General features: G+C 41.3%; 1 protein-coding gene across 1 annotated transcript in view; it reads left to right on the top strand.

Moving 5' to 3' along the window:
• Nucleotides 1-17,664, top strand: part of TXNRD1 (thioredoxin reductase 1) — a 51,323-nt gene that overhangs the window by 18,161 nt on the left and 15,498 nt on the right. The window contains exons 4-12 of the mRNA XM_053661591.1: nucleotides 1,270-1,342; nucleotides 2,588-2,707; nucleotides 5,747-5,889; nucleotides 6,300-6,415; nucleotides 9,546-9,771; nucleotides 11,066-11,158; nucleotides 12,098-12,174; nucleotides 13,354-13,510; nucleotides 16,731-16,838. Coding sequence (XP_053517566.1) covers nucleotides 1,270-1,342; nucleotides 2,588-2,707; nucleotides 5,747-5,889; nucleotides 6,300-6,415; nucleotides 9,546-9,771; nucleotides 11,066-11,158; nucleotides 12,098-12,174; nucleotides 13,354-13,510; nucleotides 16,731-16,838 — 1,113 coding nt within the window. The remainder of the gene's footprint in view (nucleotides 1-1,269; nucleotides 1,343-2,587; nucleotides 2,708-5,746; nucleotides 5,890-6,299; nucleotides 6,416-9,545; nucleotides 9,772-11,065; nucleotides 11,159-12,097; nucleotides 12,175-13,353; nucleotides 13,511-16,730; nucleotides 16,839-17,664) is intronic.

Here is a 17,664-nt window from a genome sequence, read left to right as displayed (position 1 = left end):
ACTTTGCACATTCACTTGGATAGAACATGTCAAGGGGACCACGGTGTCAATCATTTTTCCAGATTGAACTATGTGTTCTTTACATGAAAGTACTAAGCCCAGTGTTTCCAGTGCATTTTCATTCATTAAATAAATACAACACCTTTGGGTTGAAATTTAATAAATATATTTCTATTCTTAAGTACTATTAATATTTTTTCACTTTGATTCCCCTGTTCACAACTCCTTCTCCCCAGTAGAAAGATGGAGAGCAGTTAGATTTCTTAAACCCAGTAAAAGTGATTTGCCTCTTGTGTATCTAAAGGGAGCTAAGAGAATAGCTACTGGCCGTGGCCTGGGAGTGACAAAGGGAGGTAGGAATGAGGCTCCTGGCCATGAATTGAGATACATTTTTTCGTGCGTGAAGGGGCCTTTGGAACTGTCATTCTTGCTGAAGAGTTTCTTTTAAAAGATGAAGTGCTTATACTCCTTGAAGGTGTAGCTTGTGGTGAATCAGTAACGGTAGATTCGAAAGAAGCTTCCCCAATTAGGAACAGGCCAGCATCTGGTGTCGAGCAGCGCTTTGCTATAAATGACTCTGGAGTAATACTGAGTGTGTGTATTTTGCTGTAGTGATTGATGGTGATTTTGAAAGACACGTAGACTCAGTACTTGGAGATAATTCTCATACGTCTTGGAAGCTGCCAGTACACAAAGCTTATTCTCTGAGAAACATAATGGACACTCTCCAGAATGAACTTCTGTCATGGTTCCCCTAGAACAGATTTGGAGACCTTAGAGGTGCCAGGTTTTCATTTGCTCTTCACATGAAGATTTTAGTAAATCACAATTTCAACAGAAAAACTTCTCTAACAGTCTGCTTAGAAGCAAAAGTAATATTAGAGGATACATTTGGAATCAAGGGTTATAGACTATCTGTAAATCTGTTTTGCTGGCTAGTTTAGAAATACTCATATGTTTTTCAGATTATTGCTTAGTTTGTTACTGGGTGAGTGGGATTATGTAAGACCGTGCTAGGGTTTCCAGTTGGTGGACAATTTTATAACTGTAATCTACTTATTCTTAAAGCTACTCTTATGATTATCTAAGCATTGCTTCATTTTTTTTCTGAAGTAGCACTGATTATACGAAATTCCCAGCTATTAATCACTGGTTACTGGCTATGCTTTAGGCATTGTAGCCTAATAAAAGCAGCATAGATTTTCATCATCCCATTTCCGGTCTGTCATGTTAGCCTCTCCAACTCATTTTAATAACCTCATTTTCCAGGAGGCTGCCAGATTTGACCAGAAGGTGATGGTCCTGGATTTTGTCACTCCAACTCCTCTTGGAACTAGATGGGGTAAGTTTTAAAAATATTTTAGAAGTGAATTTGTAGGAGCAGGTTTTTCCTTGATATTGGTTTCAATGGTTTCTAAAACCCAATTATAAAAAAACAAAACAAAACATGTTACCTCTTTTATGCTAAGTTAAAGTGGACTCCAGTTAAATGTTGAAAATTTAGGTTCTGCCCTGGCCAGGTGGCTCAGTTGGTTGGAATGTTGTCCTGATACAACAAAAGTTTGGCCCAAACTAAACCTTCTGGTGTATAAGTTTAGTTTAGTTTAGTTGGGTGGGTTCAGTTCCCAGTCAGGGCACATAACTCGGTTGCAGGTTTGATCCCTGGTCAGGGCGGCAACCCAGTGAGGTTTCTCTCTCATCACCACCCCCCCCGCCCCCGTTTCTTTTTTTCTCCCTCTTTCTCTCCCCCCTCCCTCTCCCCCTCTTTCTCTCTCAAATCAATAAAAACATATCCTTGGGTGAGGATTTAAAACAATGCTCACATTTGAGGCCTGCGCAGCTCCCAGCCTGTCCGTGGTTTGGTGTTGCTATCTGCCTCATAAAGCAAAGCAGAAGGTGTGTCTTCTGGGGAGACTAAGTGGTCTTCTCCTCTGAAAATGCCTCCTACATAGTTGGTTTTGGCCTCTTTCAAGAACAGGAGGGCAAGGATCGGGGCCTCACGGCTTCGGGTTTTCGTCTGAGGTAGAGAGAGAAGAGAGTGGCTCTAACCAGAAAGTGCATAGGGCGGTGGTTACATCCAGGACACGCCGTCGTTAACCCGGCTTGGGCTTCATGGCGGTCGTGGGGCTTGATTCCTTGGTAATAAAATAGTAATAAAAATACAGTTTATAAAATGCTCATATACACCCAATTTTATGTGTACCTTCAAAGCCACTCCAGTCCAACCATGCTCAGCTTCACAGCCCCTCCGTCAGGTAGCTCTGTTCATAGATTCAGTGGCAAATACAGGCTTGTGCACAAAGTCAAATTTCAATTTCTGGCATCTTTACCAGCAGTCAATTACTTTGAACCTTTGAAGTATGTGGAATTCATAGAAATCTGCTCATTTTTGTACTGTTTTCAGATGGCTCTGTTTGGTATGTAAGGCTGTCTGGACTTAGAAATGTCATGAGACTTGGGAATAAACTTGTACAAACAGTATTGACTCCATTAAGGGTTTACCATTAAGAATGGTTAACGACTGTGGACCTTTTCCTTTGAAGGACCGTAGAGCAGCCTGTAAACTGGCATCTCAATGTTGTTACAGGTCTCGGAGGAACGTGTGTGAACGTGGGTTGCATACCGAAGAAACTGATGCACCAAGCAGCTTTGTTAGGACAAGCCCTCAGGGACTCTCGCAACTACGGGTGGAAAGTCGAGGAGATGGGTAGGTGCGGGGGGAGCAGTGGTTCCATTTGTGCTTTGGGGGAGTTCGAGCCGTGATCTCTCAGTGTATCATCCATTTCTGTGTGACTAGCATTAACCTGGAAGTGGTTTTTATTGTTTACATTTTAAAAGGATAAAGTCACTGCAGTTATCCTGCGTCAGGTGGCTACACAGTTATTATGGTAAGAACAGATGTTGCACTTGGAGTGTCTTTCTCTAATGGGAAACCAGAATCCTTCCACATAAATGCTCATCATTAGAGAGTTTCCCAGGAGGGTATAAGTTCCATTGACTCTCTTTTGAAGCCATGCATTTTTCTTGATGCAAAGAAGTCTGTTTCATGAGCTGATAGTTGGGGGGTGGAGAGATAGCTTGCCTTTTGAGAAGAGAGAGGATGGTTAGTCTCTGTCGAATTAAAAATATTTAGAGTACCCTAGGAAAGTTGAGGCATTTGTTGACTTTACAAAGTACGTTGCATTATCTGGGAGGAGAATAACATGAGGGCTGGCATGGTTTTGTGGCTCATTAATGACCTAGGTCACTGTGTCCTCCAAGTGTGAAACTGCAGCCCCTGTCTGAGTTTAGTTTTGAGATCTGCGGGTTATGGGACAATCGAGGGAAGATCTTCCAGCTAGTAGCTAGGGTAAATTATTTTGTGGTCTTTTAAAAAATTTTTTGTTTTAGTTTTAATTAATAGTTTATTATTAAAAAAACGAAAACGAAAAACCCCAAGCATAAATGCATGCTTTGAAAAACTTTGCTTTCTGCTCATACTGGTCGTGCTTCCTTTACTGGTGCTTTTCTTTTTCATTTAAGCTCAACAGTACTTTTTTTTCAAGTCTGAAATCTTAGAAATCAGTTCCTTTAAAAGTTTTCCTGGGGTTATAGCTCTTTCCTCAGACCCTTAGAAGGCTGCTTCCTGGGTCTTTCAAATCTTAAAAAGGTAAGAGGTAAGTACAGGCCTCTGCTGAAGGTGAATTTTATTAAAGGGCCAACTGAGCTGTTGAATCTGATAGACTCAGCAGTCAGGTGGGCGGTAAAACAACCTGGTAAATTTGATGTCTTCTTTCCAGCAGAAGAATATCCCTGTCTCTGGCATGTAACAGTAATAAGCCCCTACCATCAGAGTCACATCTGTCTGTTAAAACCAGCAAATACTCCCTGAATGTCACAGTCTTAAAGTCATTTATCTTACTTGTCTGTTCTTACAAAAATTAATTTATCCAACCAATTTACCAGTTTTACCTTTTGTATTTCTTCCCCCTTTCCAGACTGTAAGGTAGAAATACAGTTTTCTGTCTTTATACCTTTCACCTCTTGTATTTGTCAGCAGCAGAAGCAATACTCCTGCAGTCTTTGATGAGGGCCCAAGAACTGTGCCCTCTCGTTAGATCCCTCCCCCTTCGGAACTCAAGCCTGGTGGTTTGTTTATTGTTATCTGCAGCTTTTCTCATTCAACCTTGGGTTTTCTGAAGGAAGCTGGGGCCTGGCTATGAGGACCAGGGCTGAGCTTTGTGGGAGTGGCCTGCCAGGGTCTACCACTGAGGGAGCAGTATTGCCTCCCTTTTGTGTGTGTCTGTGTGTGCTAGAAATGATTGTGGTGAAAAATCAGTGGGTTTAGGCAAGTGTTTATGTCTTTAGGTCTTAAAGGAAGAAGGAAACTTGGAAATTTATTTTTCAGATGAGAAACCCCTGGAGGTTGCTGATCAATGTTCCCATAAAGGCTTATTTTGCATTTTTCAAATAGAAACACATCTGATCTCTTGAACAAAGCGCAGTGCTCCAGTTTTCTGGGAAGGCTGTCTTCTCCGCTCACAGCTGGTGAAGGAGGAAAGGGACCTGGGCTGGGCAGCACAGCTGCATCTGCCTGGAGACCGGGGAGTGACGGGTCTGGGACTCGGCCTGTGATCTGCCCTTTTCCTGAAGCTCCAAATGGAGAATGGACAGAGGAAGTCTCAGGCCTTAAAAACAAAATTACTGGAGCTCAGTTGGGTAAACTGAATGGATGCCTCTGGAAGATTTGTGGGCTTTATATTTTTTCAGATTTCTCTCTTTGACTTCTATGCTTAAGTGTTAAATATACATTTAAAATAGTAAGTATTCTGGAAGTTTTAGAATCCCATTGTCAATACAGAGAAAGCCAGCTAGCCCTGGCTTGTGTGACTCAGTGGATTGAGCCCCAGCCTATGAACGGAAAGGTCAGCAGTTCAGTTCCCAGTCAGGGCAGGTGCCCAGGTTGCAGGCCAGGTCCCCTGTTGGGGGTGAGGCAATCAATTGATGTATCTCTGTCATTGATGTCTCTCTCTCTCTCTCTCACCCTATCCCTCTTTCTAAAAGCAAATAAATAAAGTCTTTTTAAAAAAGAAAAGAAGAAGAAAGCCAGCTCATTGGTTTGTAGTTGGGGGCTTGCAGTTTGGGGGTATATTCTACCACAGTGTGTGTCTGTGTCTGCCACGGGGTTAGCGTGCAGCCCGGGGTGTGCCGTGCCTCCTTCACTTCCCTGTGTGCACGACAGAAGTAATTCATGCCCCTTCGGGTGCTTTCAGGTCCACGTGGAGGGCGCACTGAAAATGTTAAAGATGCTAAGTAGTTTCGCTAGTCCGACTATTGTTGTCAAATTTAAGGGTATGGCCTGGCTCTCTGTAGTGGGCTGGGGGCAGATGAGCAGCAACACAGTTGGCTTAACATCCACTTGTGGCCCTGGCTGGTGTAGTTCAGTAGATTGAGCATGGGCCTGTGAACCAAAGGATCACCAGTTCGATTCCTGGTCAGGGCACATGCCTGGGTTGCAGGCCAGGCCCCCAGTAGGGGGCACGTGAGAGGCAACCACACATTGGTGTTTCTCTCCCTCTCTCCTTCCCTTCCCCTCTCTCTAAAAATAAGTAAATAAAATCTTTACGTATAAAAAGAAAAGATCCAGTTGCCGTGGTGGGCACAAGAGCACACCCAGGTGAGACACAGGTCCTGCCTGGCCAGCTCGAGGCGACGTTCAGTGGGTCAGCGTTGGATTTGAACTGTTTTGTCCTATTTTCTTGTGCAGTTAAACATGACTGGGAGAAGATGACAGAAGCTGTGCAGAGTCACATCGGCTCCCTGAACTGGGGCTACCGGGTGGCTCTGCGGGAGAAGAAAGTCACCTACGAGAACGCGTACGGGCAGTTTGTTGGTCCTCACAGGATTAAGGTAATGATGGTGTGGCAGCCTGAGGGACTTGTTGGTGTTAAGCTTTGGTTGGAGGTCTGGGAGGAAAAGAGAAGGTGATTATGCTAATGAAAGGAATAGCCACGGTGACCCACAGTTGTCCAGTGTGGGGGTTTTGCCGTCCCATCTTCTTACGGGGCTTTCGCTGTGGTGCGGCAGAGGGTCACAGTGCCGGGTCCAGGGCCAGACCACCTGGCTTTGAGCCTCGGCTCTGCCGCTTACTAGCACCGTGACCTTGAGAAAGTCCCTTGCTTACTCTGAGCGTTAATATCTCCAATGTATTACCAAATTTTTATGAGAATCAAATTGGATAGTGAGGTGAGTAGCCTTTGTTAACTGTAACTTCTAGGAGATAACAACTATTAAAAGCTGACAAATTGGTTCCTTTGTAGACAACAAATAACAAAGGCAAAGAAAAAATCTACTCAGCAAAGAGATTTCTCATTGCTACTGGTGAAAGGCCGCGTTACTTGGGCATCCCCGGTGACAAAGAACACTGCATCAGTAGGTAAGGACACGTCAGCCAAGAAAAACCACTGTGGACTTAAGGTTTGGCTTTTTTCTTCAAACCCATTTTGTCTGTTTCCTGGAACTTAGCCAATTTTGGGGAGCAGGGCCATATTTTTGCTCAATGGGGCAGGGGATTGGGAAAAAGAGAAAGGAAAAATTAGGCAAGAGAACATTTAAAAAATTCAATACCTAAACATTGGTCATCTGACCATCCAGAGTTTACATCACGACTGACATACAGATATATGCTTATGTTGAAAGTTACATTTGTGTGAGTATATTTTATAAACGTGTGATGTAAAATGAGATGGAGCCCTGGCTGGGTGGCTCAGGTGGTCGGAGTGTTTCCAGTAGGCCCAGGTCGCAGGCCTGGTTTCTGATCAGGATACATACCTGGGTTGTGTGTTTGATCCCAGGTTCCTCTCTCACATCAATCTTTCTCCTTCTTTCTCTAAAGTTGATAAACATATCCTTGGATGGGGATTAAAACAAAACAAAACAAAAAACAGATGAATAATCACAAACATTTTATAAATGATAGACATGTACGTGCGTACTTTTTGCAAAACTAGGATCATCTGTTACCTCACCCTTTACACCTGCAGTGTGGACACGGAAAGCGTTGGAGGACGGCAGACCATTTAGGTTTATGAAACCCCGGGCCCCATTCACTGTTGTCCGAATGGTCACAGCATCAGGGGAGACGGACCTCCTGAAATAACTGAGTCAGGCAGGAAGGTTTTGCTAGAGATTTATTTTAGTGCATGAAGTGATAGTACTGGTGACAGTTTTTCAGATGTTTAAAATTATGAAGACATGAAGACAGATTGTTGATCAATATGTCCTCTTGGATGCCTTTTCTCCAGGATTTCCTGATTGTGTTATAAATTACTCTTTTCTCAGGGGAGGAGGGAAATATTTTTTTCCTTTGTGCCTCAAACAGGGCAGCTCAGATGGTAGCTGTTGTCTTTGTGATCTTGAATAGGCTCCTTTCTCGTATTTTAAATTTTTCATTTTCTAACAGTGCTTTTGTGATACCATTCATGTCACCCATAGTCTTCACTTGACCAGAAGATTTTGTCAGATTTTATTTTTATTTTATTTATTTATTAGATTTTACTTTTTAAAAAATATATTTTATTGATTATGCTATTACAGTTGTCCCATTTTCCCTCCTTCATTCCCCTCCACCCTGCGCACCCTCTTCCACCCACATTCTACCCCCTTATTTCATGTCCATGTGTCATAAGTTCTTTAGCTTCTGCATTTCCCATACTGTTCTTGCCCTCCCCCTATTTTCTACCTACCTTCCATGCTTCTTATTCACTGAACCTTTTTTCCCTCTCTCCTCCTCCCACTCCCCAGTTGCTAACCCTCCATGTGATCTCCATTTCTGTGGTTCTGTTCCTGTTCTAGTTGTTTGCTTAGTTTGTTTTTGTTTTAGGTGTGGTTGTTAATAATTGTGAGTTTGCTGTCATTTTACTGTACATGTTTTTTCTTACTGTACATGTATCTTTTTTTCTTAGATAAGTCCCTCTAACATTTCATATAATAAGGGCTTGGTGATGATGAACTCCTTGAATTTGATCTTATCTGAGAAGCACTTTATCTGTCCTTCCATTCTAAATGAAAGCTTTGCTGGATAGATCAATCTTGGTTGTAGGTCTTTGGATTTCATGACTTGGAATACCTCTTTCCAGCCCCTTCTTGCCTGTAAGGTCTCTTTTGAGAAATCAGCTGACAGTCTGATGGGAACTCTTTTGGAGCTAGGTGACTATCTCCTTTTTCTTGCTGCTTCTAGAATTCTCTCCTTCATTTTAATTTTGGCTAATATAATTATGATGTACCTCGGTGTGTTCCTCCTTGGGTCTGGTCTGCCTTCTTTGGGACTCTCTGAGCTTCCTGGACTCCCTGGAAGTCTATTACCCTTGCCAGATTGGGGAAGTTCTCCTTTATTATTTGTTCAAATAATTTTTCTACTTGTTACTCTTCCTTCTCTGGTACCCCTATAATTCGGATGTTGGAACAGTTAAAGATGTCCTGGAGGTTCCCAAGCCTCTCCTCATTTTTTTGAATTCTTGTTTCTTCATTTTTTTCTGTTTGGTTGTTTCTTTCTTTCTTCTGATCCACTCCATTGATTTGAATTCCAGTTTTCTTCTCGTCACTATTGATTGCCTGTACATTTTCCTTCATTTCACTAAGTGTAGCCTTCATTTTTTTCATCTAATTTGCAATGAAATTCAACCAGTTCTGTGAGCATCCTGATCACCAGTGCTTTGAACTGTGCGTCTCTGATAGGTTGGCTATCTCTTGGTCACTTAGTTGTATTTTTTCTGGAGCTTTGATCTGTTCTTCTGTATGCCCCCCCCCTTTTTCTGGTAGGGGGGTCTTGTGCCTGTTACGTAGTGACGAGTGGAGCCTTAGGTGTCCACCAGGGCGGGTCAGCCCAGTAGCTGGGTTGTGACTGGTCTGGATGAATGTGTCTATTTTAACTCCTTGGTTGTCAAGACTTCTGTACAGTTCAGTTTTCTGTCAGTTCTGGTTGGTTTTTTTTTTTGTTTCTAAATTTTTGTCCTTATTTTGGTTGTGCGAGGAGGCACAGTGTGTCTACCTACCCCTCCATCTTGGCCGGAAGTTACAGATTTTACTTTTTCTAGTTGGCTTTTATATTACAAAGATAGTATGTCGAGTTCATTCCCACCCTTCTCCCCACTCTTGGTAATTGGCATTCCACATGAGAAGTAACAGATTTTCCCCCTCAGAGAGAGCTGAGTGGTGGGCTGAGGATTTGGGTTTTCAAGTACATGATACTAAACACGTGAGTGGAGAACTTGCCCAGACAGGTCAGCGTGGTTTGGGCTGTGAGTCGGGCACTGTCAGAAGTTAGACGGCGTGCTGTGCTCGGCCAGGGCAGCTCGAGCTTCTCCCCAGGCAACTGGGTGGCAAGAAGGTGGCGTCTAAGACCTCGTAAAAACTTCTTGTATATTATGTGTGTCACCAATTAAATGTTTTAAGTCTCGAAAGTGTCTTGTTTATAATAAAGAAAGTAGAAATATTTACTTTGATTTGGTCATGATTCACATATGAACATTTTTCTGTTTCTTTTTTTTATAAAAATTTCTTTTCAGTGATGATCTCTTCTCCTTGCCTTATTGCCCGGGGAAGACCCTGGTGGTCGGTGCGTCCTATGTCGCTTTGGAATGTGCTGGATTTCTCGCTGGCATTGGTCTAGATGTCACCGTTATGGTACGGTCCATTCTCCTTAGAGGATTTGACCAGGACATGGCCAACAAAATTGGTGAATATATGGAGGAACATGGTGTCAAGTTTATAAGACAGTTTGTACCAATAAAAGTAAGTGGAATTGCCCATAAGTTTGTTGATTCTATACTAAGGTTAAAAATCAGGAAAGAGAGTCGTGCGCGTGATAGAAGCATCCTCTCGGTATTATAAACCGTTAGGAATGCTGCCGTTTCTCAGTTTTGTGATATTGGTGTATAAACTTGTACACCTACCACCTAAATAGCTTTGTTCTTATTTGAAGAGTAATAATTTAATTTCCTTTTCTGTTTTTTTGCCTTTGCTTCTCTTTTGTTTAATGCTTCACTTTATGCATTCCTTTATTTCTTTGGTCTGTTGTATATATTGTTTCTTCATATATACCAGTGATATAAATAAGAATTCAAGACTAGGCTGATTTAAAATTATTTTACAGTCTAGTTAGTAGATATATTTTATTATTCTGGCTTCCTTGAAAATAATTACCTAATTTTGTTATGTGGGCTGCCCTTTTTTGCTGATTTAATCTTCTTTTGAATAGACCAAATAATATGCCAAACTGTACTGGGACTTGTTAACTACTACAAATGTTTGAAAGATAAGACTGACAGAATCAAACATTTCTTGTATCTCAGATTAATAGATTCCTTTCATGCAGATAAGGATGTGACCATTTCATTATAGTTAAGGAATTTTAGCTATTGTTTTAAAAATTGCTCTGTGGGTCTGGCTGGTATAGCTCAGTGGGTTGAACACAGGCCTACAAACCAAAGGGTCACGGGTTTGATTCCCAGTCAGGGCACATGTGTGGGTTGCAGGCCAGGTCAGGTTCCCAGTGGGGAGGCATGTGAGAGGCAACCACACATTGATGATTCTCTCCCTTTCTTTCTCCTTCCCTTCCCCTCTCTATAAATAAATGAATGAATGAATGATAGCTCTATGGGTTAAGGTAGTTTCATTGCGTTGACCATGAATCTCTTAATGTGGGTGGAGTGTGGGGTGAGAATGACCTGGATTGAATACAGTTCTGCCAGTTTTGTCTCTACAGGGGATTAGTGGTTCTGGGTGACTTACCAGACAGTGAGTCATTGGTTTGATTTGGGGGATTATGTATAGTCTGCTTCCTCAGGCCCTTCCCTTTTCCTTTTTCCTCTGACTTCTGCTGAAGAACAGTAAGCAACAAGAAAAGGGGATAATAAGAGAATGACAGCATCCTAATGATGCTAAGGTGAGGGAGATGGGACTTGAAAGACCTTGGAAGCCAGATCTTGTGTTTTAACTTTGGATTAACCAGGTAGAAAGGGAGGACATAACTATCCACCTTGATACAGGTGTTTGTTGTGGAGTAAAAAGTTTATCACTCTTGTAGGTTGAACAAATTGAAGCAGGGACACCAGGCCGACTCAGGGTGGTAGCTCAGTCCACCAACAGTGACGAAGTCATCGAAGGAGAGTACAATACGGTAAGGAAGGGACCCAGGTCTGTACGTCACTACAGAGCAAGTAGTGTGCTCACGGGACATTTTCCGGGTGCTTAAAAATGGCTGTTTGCAAGGTCATCGGTTCTGTTCCCATTCTAATTGGTGACATTGTAATTTGTTGTACAAGGATAGCTTCAGATTTCTTCACTGTGAACTTAAAATATTGTTTCTCAAATGGCTGTGAAAAAGCATCAGCATTTTTAAATCAGCTAGAATTTCTCTGTCCCGTGTTCTTCCCTTTTAATTCCCCAGCCCACCACTCTTAATATTTAAAACAGCTGAATTCATTCATATGCTGTGCTTTGTCTTTAACCTTGTGTGGATTTATTAAGGATTTGTTAACTCCTTTTTTCTTTTTTTTCTATATTAAATAGGATTGTTTTCTTTCTTTTTTTAAAAATTTTAATTGTTCAAGTACAGTTTTCTGCTCTTTACCCCCATCCCAGCCCGCCCTCCCCACCTCCCTCCTGTCTCCACCGTAGCCCAGCCCCCCCCCCCCCCCCCCCGCCCTGTTGTTATTGTCCATACGTCCTTTATACGAGTTCCTTCAAATCCCTCCCCTCTCCCTTCTGGTCACTGTCAGCCTGTTCTCAATTTCAGTGTCTCTGGTTATATTTTGCTTATTTGTTTCTTTTGTTGATTAGATTCCTATTAAAGGTGAGATCATGTGGTATTTGTCTTTCACCACCTGGCTTGAAACTCCCTTTTTCTTAATAAGAAATGGATAAGGATTTCTGCTATATCACATTTGAAGGATATTTTCTAAAGATTGTAATGGTTTAAATTCTTGCATCACTTTCTTAATGCGATATTTCTTTCCAGTTATGGATGAATCAGATTGGCTTAATAAACAGAAAAAATAATGATTAAATGACTCACATAAAGACTTTTGTTAATAGTTACTGTATATTTATTTTTCAGGTATTACTGGCAATAGGAAGAGATTCTTGCACAAGAAAAATTGGCTTGGAAGCCGTGGGGGTAAAGATAAATGAAAAGTAAGAACAAAGTCTTTCTTATATCTTACTAAATACTATTTTAGGTACTTCTAATATTGAGTAGTACTGAAGTTTTAGATTTTTTAAGTTCTTTTTATCATAGAGAATTCCCTTTTTAAGCTCAGAAAAAATCTGTTGCCATTCACAGTAATTTTTTTTTTTTGCTTTACTTTCATTTTTTTTCTTTGCAGAATCTAAATGAGCGCCGCAGTGGCTCGCTTTCTGTTTCTTTAATGTGTACAGAGAGATGCAGCCCCCGGTGAATTGTGGGCCTGCGCTTTTTTGGGCCACATTTAAAGCTACCCAGTTTTAGGACCACTAGAGTGGTCACATTTCTATTGACAGTTGCAAGTATGAAAACTTTGATTTCTTCCAGTGCTTTAAAAGTTAAAGTCCTCTGGACTGTACCCCTGCCCTGGACGACTGAGACTCTGGCATCTACTGTGGGGGCAGCACGGGGTGTTCCCCGGTATCACCTTTCTCACAGCCAGTAAAGGCACGTGGTGTGGGCGGCAAGCCCCCCCCCCCGGAGTCGTGGAGAGCCGCCAGTCCTTGCAGGGATCACTTATTCAGGAGAAGAGTGTCTAGTCTTTCCGTGAGGATTATTTTTTCTTCCTTTTCCTTCATAACCTGCTAGCCTGTTTCCAGTTGGTTCTAGGGTTTAGATTTCATACGTCAGTAGCTGACATTTATTCTGTACCTACTGTGAGTCATGGACTCTCGTGCTGAATGTTTTACAGGGATTCTCAGTCCTCACAGCCCCTTACAATAATAGGTGAGGGAATCCTTCTTCTTCTTACTGCCATTCCCGTTATCATTATTCCCATTTGTAGGTGGGGAAATTAGGCTTAGGGATGGTAAATAGCTCTCCCAAGATCACAGAGGTAATAACAAACAGACCTGATTATTACAATTTAGAATCCTTATTCTTAATCACTATGTTTCAGCTTTCCCATCCCAGTGTTTCTTAATAGTTTTCTTATTCCTTTAATTTTCAAAACAGCAGGGAGAATTATCTCTAAGCTTTCATGTCCTCTGAGTTGTTTTGTTTGGGTAATACATTAGAACGTTGCCTCAGCCAGAGTCACAGTTTGGGGCTTCTTGGGGATAAAGGGGGATTTTGTTCTGCTTAATTAATAATGGTAATTAATGATGATTTTTAACGGAATGGATTTGCAGGACTGGAAAAATACCTGTCACGGATGAAGAGCAGACCAACGTGCCTTACATTTATGCCATCGGCGACATCCTGGAGGGGAAGCCGGAGCTCACCCCAGTGGCAATCCAGGCAGGCAGGTTGCTGGCTCAGAGGCTGTATGCGGGCTCCACTGTCAAGGTGAGAGTCGTGGCTGCCACCCACTGCAACACTGTTTTCAGTGACGCTCCCAGTTCTCTGTCTGGGGACAGTTGGGAAGCTTTCCAGGCCCTGATTAATCTAGTTATTTTGATGATGGCATCCGAGATGTGCTTCCTTAGCTGAGTTCCAAATGACATAGTGTAGGACACTGTGCCTTTGTGACTTTAGTAAGAAAATTGTCACTCTCGGAATCACACTAAGAATAAAATGAGCTTGATTAAACACATTTCAGCACTGTCGTGTTTCATATACTCATAATAGTTGCATTTTCTATCAACTTTATTTTACCAAGTTAAGGAATCTTTTCGTGGCACCGGTGGAGGCTGTGCGGAAGGGCGTGGGGATCTAGGTAATAATGTCGGCGTGCGGAGCTGCTTACACCAATATTCAGGCTTCATTTCCCTGTCGTTTCTAAAAATGTGTCTTCAGCTCCTAGAATGTTGAATGTGTTATATTAATATTTTAATGTGGTTTTTAAAAGTCAGTGTAGGAAGTTGAAACTCTTAGGTATGTTTCACGAGACCAGTTATTAAATGCATGTCTGCTCATGGTGATTTCTTTGGCTTTTGTTTTCATTTTTAAAAAGTTTATTTTAACTGAGGTGTCAGGGGTGAGGGTGGAGAGTGGAGAATGACTGCTGATGGGTGTAGAGTTTCTTTTGTGGATGGTGGAATTTTCTGGATTATATTGGGATAATAGTTGCATAACTTTGTGACTATACAAAAAAACCATTGACCTGGAAACTTTGAGGAGGAGAATTTTATGGTATGTGAATCATATCTAAAATTCTAAGAAAGGAGGGAAGGAGAGGGAGGGATGAAAAGGGCGGAAGGAAACTCCAGGACTCGGAGAACACACAGGGGAGAAACAACCGTGCAGTGGGGCGTGGAGAGGGCTGCCCACGGCTGAAAAATAAGTTTATTTTTGGAAGATATTTTTAGTGAATATAAACTTCTAGATATATGGTGTCAGTTTAAATATTTTAATAATTTACCTATTGTCTTGTGGTTGCATAGATTGTGAAGAAATTGAACTTTCTATGTTTCTCTTAAGATTTTAAAATTATTTTGTAGCAATTTGATTATTGCATGCCTTGGTATGCTTTTCTTTATAATTATTCTGCTTGTGGTTTGTCCAAGACTCTTGGATTTATCTGTTTATAGTTTTCATCAAATGTGGAAAATTTTCAGTCATTCAGTTATTTTTTTCTGTCTTCCCCTTTTTTAATTTTCCCTTAGCTTCCAATTAATGAATGTTGGTTCACTCAGTACTGCCCCATGGGTCTCTGATGCTTCGCTCCTGTGTCCCCTCCCCACCCTCCACCCGGCCCCGCCCCATCTCAGTGCTCATTTTCTTAGAGAACGAACCTATTGCAGTGTCTTCAAGTTCACTGATTTTTTTCTTTCTTCTGTACTGTCTCGGGGTGTTAATCCCAGTTTGTGTAGTTGATGCTTTACATTTTTTTTTCATTTACTTAAAATAAGTTTTCCTGGTTTTTTTCTTCAGCAGGTGGTTTTCCTTTACCTTGTTGAATGAACAGAACATATTTATAATAGCTCTTTTAATGTCCTCTGCTAATTCCATCCTCTCTTTTTCAGTGTCTGTTTCTGTTAGTTGATTTTTGTTATGGCATTGGTTCGCCTGTTCCTCGCACGCTCGGGGTACTGCAGGATGGATGCAGATACTGTACATTTCACATTGTTCAGTGCTGGCTTTTGTGGAGTTGCTTTGTACAGTGTTGGACTTTGTTCTGACAGCCTTTTACGTTACCTAGGATTAGTTTTATCCCTTTGTAACTTACTTCTGAGCTTCTTTCGGGTCTGGCAGCAGCAACCTGTCATCTAGAAACAATTTAGTTTCGCTGCTAAATTGATGCCCTTTGGAGGCCTCTTACGTGACATGACGAATTCTTTCTACACTGGCCGTGGGAACAGGAAGCACTTCCAGTCCCATTAGAGCTCTGGTCGTTGGGGGCCCACTGCTCTCCAGTGGCTCTCCCCCCATCCTTGAGTACTCTCCTCTGGCACATTTGGAGAACTCAGCCCAAACCTCTGGAGGACCTCACTGCCGATCTCAAGAGTTCTCCTTATGCAGCTTCTGCCCTGTAGCTGTTGTCCAGTGTTTAAAAGGTGTTGCGGCGTCATACTTGTCCGGTTTCCTAGTTGTTTAAAGCAGGGAGGTAAATCTGGCCCCTGATACACCATTATGGCTGTAAGCGGATGTCCACCTTTACTTTTGATCAGAATTCCAAAGGTTTATGTTCTCAGAGGGAAGCGATTATATTTACTATTTCTAGAGGGAGGCACATTTAAGGATCTCACCCTACTGTTCTAGAGAGTGAGAATTCAGTTTCTCATATTTTATATGCAGAATAACCCCCCTCTATGGGCAAATGTGCCTGGGTAGGTTTTTGCCAAATAGCATTTACAGACATACTTTGCATTTACATAATAACAGTTTTCACAACTTACATCAGAATATGAAGGGCTCTGAGAAATCTGGCGGTTGAGAATCCTATTTATTTGCTTAATACAGCGTTTTACAACCTCTTGGACTTCAGCATCCCTTTGTCATCTGTGCCTGTTTACATAAAATAGGCTTTGGAAATACAATCATTAACTTTTGTGTTTTTATGGTTTTCATTTCATTTCAACAGCTGCATAATATTATCCTGCGTGTATATACTGTAGAACCACTTCCTTATTGCATTTTAAAGCTACTCCAGTATTGCTACTATCGAGGAGAACAATAGCACTGCGCAGTTAATGCGTGCCGCTCTTCTTATACATTAAGTTATTATAGATGTCTAAGAGTGAGATCAGGGGGCCAGAAGTTATAAAATATTTTTATGACTCTTAACATGTATTACCTAATGAATTTTTCAGACATCTGTTGGTTTCTGTCCCTAATAACGGGACCGGCAGCTTTGGGTACACTCGTATTACTTTCGGCTGCTTTATTAAAAGGAGAGCAAGTGCGACGCTGTAGTTAACATCACGTGAATCGTTTCTTCGTGACTTCAAACCTCTGCTGAAACTTCCTCGCGTTAGTTCACGGTTCTTGCGTAGCACATTTCCATCTGGGACTGTGACTTCCCGTACTTGGGGTGGAAATTTATTGGTCTGCTTTCCTCCCCTAATGGTGAATCCCTCCTGAGTTACAGTTTCTCTTCTCTGAACTCTTGTCTGTTTTGACACAGTGCGACTATGAGAACGTTCCCACCACTGTGTTCACTCCTTTGGAATATGGCGCTTGTGGCCTCTCTGAAGAGAAAGCTGTGGAGAAATTTGGGGAAGAAAATATAGAGGTGAGTTCTCTTTACCCTTGTGTTAAGTTACTACCACTGGCTTTTCAAAATTAAAAATCATTTCACGCGCACAGAAAAGGACAAAAATAGTACTGAGAACTTTTGTACACCCCATATCCAGCTTGATGTGTTATTAACACTTGCCCATTTGTTTTTTACACTTCATAGTCTCTCTCTGTTTCTTGGTATCTGTGTGTATTTTTTTCCTGAACCAGTTGCAAGTAAGTTGAATGCCCATTTACTCTTAAATATTTCAGTATGTATTTCCTATGAACAAGGACGTTTTCTTATAAAACCACAGGATAGTTATCATGTTTAGGAAACTTAATATATTATATTTATATAATATATTTATCTGATCTACCTTTCATTTTTCTATTTCATCAGTGGACCCAATAATACTACTTTTTAGAACCACTTTTACTGGTTTAGTTTTTTAAATGAAAATATCGTTAGAAGTAAGAAAAATAGGGGAAACTACAAAGAAAAAAATTAAAGTTAATTACATTTCTACTGTTCATTTAGGTATTTTCCCCTCTCCCATTATCATCTAATTTATATTAACTGTACCACTTACCTTTTATTATCTAATTAAGGAAAATGCACATAAAGTACGTTATTTTCATATATACAAATAATGCTACACAACATGACTGCTGCTTTTTAAATCATTTGGGGGAAAGGTTTTAGTAGAGCCCTCTGAAAGACCAGGTTTTAGGATGCGAGTTTATTTTAAATCTCTTACCAGTCTTTGTCTTTATTATATACATTGGTAGTGGCATGTAATGGCTTGGTCTGTTATTAACACATTATTCACTTTTCTTGA

Source organism: Artibeus jamaicensis, unplaced genomic scaffold (assembly GCF_021234435.1).
Source record: "Artibeus jamaicensis isolate MK-2021 breed Jamaican fruit bat unplaced genomic scaffold, CSHL_Jam_final contig_233, whole genome shotgun sequence".
Classification (NCBI taxonomy): domain Eukaryota; kingdom Metazoa; phylum Chordata; class Mammalia; order Chiroptera; family Phyllostomidae; genus Artibeus; species Artibeus jamaicensis.
The sequence above is the reverse complement of the archived record's forward strand: the minus strand, read 5'-3'. Positions and strand labels throughout refer to the sequence as shown.